This window comes from Cibotium barometz, chromosome 63 (assembly GCF_041138505.1).
Source record: "Cibotium barometz isolate CiBa-2024 chromosome 63, ASM4113850v1, whole genome shotgun sequence".
NCBI lineage: Eukaryota > Viridiplantae > Streptophyta > Polypodiopsida > Cyatheales > Cibotiaceae > Cibotium > Cibotium barometz.
In genome coordinates, this window is record NC_141108.1 from 24,002,613 (window position 1) to 24,007,341 (window position 4,729).

Sequence of the window (4,729 nt, forward strand, 5' to 3'; positions counted from 1 at the left end):
AAAAAACATTTGAGACCCATAATACATATTATGTATAATGATTCTTCATCATTATTATGTGCTATAATAGTACCACAAATTGACACAATGACTTTTATTTGTATTTCAAGTAACAATCCATAGGTTTAATTTGTACACAAATTGCGTAGTTCAAACCACTTCCTTTGTATAAAATCGTGTGAGGTGGACAATGCACGTACGTACTTAGGGTTGGCTTCAATTGTAGTGCAGTAAATGCCCCGTGTCCAAGTGTCGTGCGTGATTTGGACGGTCTATATTGCCCCCAAATAACACGGCTCTCCTAGTTACGAATCGAGGAGAGCTTTCCGGGCCTTCCAAGGGAAGCTCAAGCTGAGCCCATGGCTTGCAGGAGGATTAGGTTAGGTAGAGTGGTTTCTCTCTCTCTCCTCATTATTACTGTATTGGGTGGCTTTGCACAAGGCCAGCGTCTTCTAGCTCCCAACATGAGTAGTTGCCACCTGCCTTACGATCTACCCGCAGCAGAGACGCCCTTCAATTGCTGTGCGCCCACTGCTGCGTACATCCCTTCACTATTCAGGCCCAATGAGAGCTTACACAGCGTGATCAAAGTGAGGAGACCTGCTCATGCAGCAGACGAGAGCTATGCCGAGAAGCTTACGAGAGCCTATAATCTCATGAGAGCCCTTCCTGCTGATGATCCGCGCTCTTTCAAGCAGCAAGCCAACATACACTGCGCCTACTGTAACACAGTCTACACGCAGCTCAACTCCACGCAAGTCTTCCAGGTGCACGGCTCATGGCTCTTCTTCCCTTTCCACAGGTGGTATCTCTATTTCCATGAGAGGATACTGGCCAAGTTGCTAGGTGATGACACCTTCTCTCTCTCCTTCTGGAACTACGACCACCCTCATGGCAGCTCCATGCCATGGATATTCACCCAGATACCAGATCTGGTGGACTCGTGGAGGGACGCTTTACACCAGCCACCTGCAGTTGTGGCCATCGACTACACTTACGATACAGATTGGCGCTCGCCCGAGGTGCAGCTGAGAGAGAATGCAAACGAATTCCACAGGGTGCTCATCCGAGATGCGACCACGCATGACAGGTTCTTCGGGCGGCCTTACAGGCAGGGCGACAACCCACAGCCGGGCTATGGAACTGTGGAAAGAAGGCCTCACAATTCGGTCCACCTCTGGACGGGATCTAGACAGCACATCGGATGGAGGGACATGGGATCCTTCTATGCTGCCGCGCGAGACCCCATCTTCTACGCCCACCATGCCCAAATTGATAGACTCTGGGAGATCTGGAAGAGCTTTGAAGGCAACGCAGACATTGACGACCCTGACTACCTTGACTCTGAATTTGCCTTCTACAACGAAGATGCAGTCCTTGTTCGAGTCAAGGTTAGAGATGCTCTGAACACCACTAACCTTGGCTTTGCCTATGAAGAGGTTGATAACCCATGGATCAACGCAGTCCCTGTTAGATTAAGCACTGGTGTTGCCAGCTTAAGCCCTAATGACACCCTTTGTCAGCCTGATCAACCCATGTTTAGCCCTTGCTCTTCCGTTGTAGAGAGAGAACCTGACCAAGCTTCATTAGGTCTTGATGAAAATCTTGTACTTAATGGGATTGAATGGGTAGAAGGGAGTCCAACCCACTTCGATATTTTCATTAATTTGCCATCGGCAAATATTAACACAACCACTGGGTGCCAAGAATATGTGGGATTCTTTACAACTGTGCCCATGTTTTATGTGGGAGTTAACCAGACCACTCTAGGCTATGCAGTTAATGGTAGGATTAAGGATCTTAATCTGACTGCAGAGTATAGTGTTGTGATCACCCTTGTGCCAAAAGCTTTGGTCACCATTGGATCGCCTGCATCAGTCTCCAGCTTCGCCATGGAGTACAGTGCCCCCTACTTTTCCGATGAATCAAGGAGACAAGTGGACTAGTGCTATTATTTCTCTTTGATCCTGGCCGGATCATGGTAGAAGTTTACATCATCATCATTAATTGTGATCTTTTTTCTGCTCGTCATACCAGACAATGATGTTATAGATGGCTCAAAGGAGGATACCTCATTCACCTTACTTGGGGATGCAATCCACGGTGTAGTAGTAGCAGCAGTGCAGAGTAGTTGAACTTTGGCTATGAATTGTAGTTATGGATATTCTTTTTCCTTGTGTAGAAATTGTCAAAAACTACCACTTATTGAATTTTTATTAGAGATGTAGAAGTATGCATGTTTTACTTTGTCGTATGCGTAGTCGAACCCCAAAAAGTTTGACTATTGTTAACAATATCCTCCAGTTTTGTAAAGCCATATTTTTTGGCTTTCTTAAAAAAACCTCTAGTAATTTAGTGATTGCATAAGTAATTTGATCTAGTGATTTTGTAAATTAGAGAACTAGGATTTTCTTTATGAAAAAGATTGTATTTTAGGATTGTGGCCAGGTAGCAAGACATCAATTGAAAATTGCACAGGTACCTGATGTCCTTGTTTCATTCATTACAAATGGAGTAGCAAGACATCAATTGAAAATTGCACAGGTACCTACTGTCCTTGTTTCATTCATTACAAATGGAGTAGCTAGTTAAATACAACCTTAGTGATACAAATGGAGTAGCTAGATAAATATGACCTTAGTAATGCAAATACTATTTTCTTTCACTAAGGCTATGACAAGAAGAAACCCAACACATAGTGAAACATAAGCACCTACCAAAAAAAAAATCTCTAAATAAAACATGTGCTATTCAAAGGGGGTAGGTAACAGAAAGCTTATATAGTATAGTACATATAAGGGTAAGTAACATGGTTGCGTAGTTCATGTAAGAGATCAAACTTTAAAGCCCCCTGCCCAAGCTAGTCGATTTTATAAGTGGGGTGGGTCCCTTTGTAATAATAAAATCATGACTAAGGTGTCCCTTTAATAGATAATAATCACCTTGCCGCACTAATCACCTTGTCCCCCTTAGATATTAATCACCTTCACACACAAATTAATTTGTAGATAAAGGAATTTTAAAAAATCAACCTTTGATTTTGTAAAGTTTAAAGTGTACCCTACTAATTTTGTAAAGTTTTTAAGTGTACCTTACTAATATTGAAGTTTCAACGTGATTATGTACTTAAGTGGTAAAGCTCACGTCTTGCATATAAGAGATCAAGCTTTCAACCCCTATGGGGTGGGTCTCTTTGTAGTAGTGGAAGCATGACTAAGGTTTGTTGAAAAACAAGTCATGAAGAAGTGTGAAACCATTTGGGCAGTAAGGAGGAGCGTGTAACCTTAGGAAATATGTGAAGGGTGGAAAATCAAATTTCATATGAATAGATGGGCCAAATGGGTCATAAGCCATGATGTATGTGGACAAGAATCAGCTCAAGATATCATGAACAAGTGGGCTTGTACGTGCACTACAATCATAGTCAACATCATAAAAAATGACCCTAGAATTATGGGAGGTGGAAGTTATAATCATGGGAGGCTAGATTAAGCAAAGCAAGGTACTAACAGTGATGTACTTAAACCTATCTAAAGGCACTCAATCTAATGTAAATGATTGTGTGTTAGATCTAAACTATGTTTGTGTGTGGGATGATCTAACTTCTTGCCTTGTTATTATCTTATATCTTAATCGCTTTTTCTCTACTTTCATTATGTAAGTGTGATTAGCTTAATCCACTTCTAACCACCTTGGTGAGCTCCCAACTTAATTTCCAGCTCATATCAAGGCCTACCACTTTTTCTCTTCTTTCATTATGCAAGTATGATTAACTTAATCCACTTCTATCCACCTTGGTGAGCTCCCAACTTAATAGAAATCTATGGCTCTAAGAAATTAAACTAGCATCTAGCAATTAGCACTAATCTCTTCAATAATCTCCTTTTTACCCACCACCTCTATAAATGAGCTCAAATCTCATCATTGGAGGAGTTCTACTACTAATTGGAGCTGAACATGAGATGCTAAGGCACTAGAGATCACTCACAACACCACTAAACATTAAGATTGAAGCAATCTGGAAGCCCCTAAGAAGCTAGAAATCTACAAATTAAAGGTGGGTGAAAGTACATGTAGGTGCCCCGGAAAGTAGTGTCAAGGACATTGCTTTTTTGGTGCTTAAAAGTGACTACCAATACAATTAAAAGAAAAGGTAAGTTAATTTTTAAGTATATTATTAGCATTTTAAATTGCCAATTGAAAAACTCTGGTAAGCGTTAATGGCCTCCCGCCCGCCATTGAACTACTTCCACCCGCCCTCCTAATCCCCCCTTTCTCCCTCTTTTTGTGCATTTAGGATTCACTTTTCTCAGATATGCACCTCTGCAAAACTCTCTATGTACGCGAGCAATTGCTTTTGTGAAGGTCTTCTCTATAACCCTTTCTTGTTGAGTGTTCCTCATGGATACGAACTGTGAAATACATATATGACTTCCCAAAGGTATGCATATTTTAAAATGGTTAGGTATTGGCACAGGGAAATGGAGACATATCTCCATTTCCCTGTGGAGACATATCTCCATCATCACAACAATTGCACCAAGATATAACTTGTGCAACTACTACAAATATGGGTATTTCTCAAGAACTTGTAGAAGAATGTAACCATGAGGCTTCTACATCTAAAAGGAAGGATTTGAGAGCATATTGGGTAGAACACAAACAAAAGAAACGAGCAAGCTTTAACAACACGATGACTCAAGAAAATGGTGTGGTGGATGCGAAAAGA

General features: G+C 41.3%; 1 protein-coding gene across 1 annotated transcript; it reads left to right on the top strand.

Annotated features, from left to right (window-relative positions):
* Positions 1-323: 323 nt before the first annotated feature.
* On the top strand, positions 324-2,367 carry LOC147603860 (polyphenol oxidase, chloroplastic-like). The gene has a single exon (XM_086795858.1). It carries the CDS (start codon positions 360-362, stop codon positions 1,944-1,946), a length of 1,587 nt encoding a protein of 528 aa, XP_086651984.1. The 5' UTR covers positions 324-359; the 3' UTR covers positions 1,947-2,367.
* Positions 2,368-4,729: the final 2,362 nt, after the last annotated feature.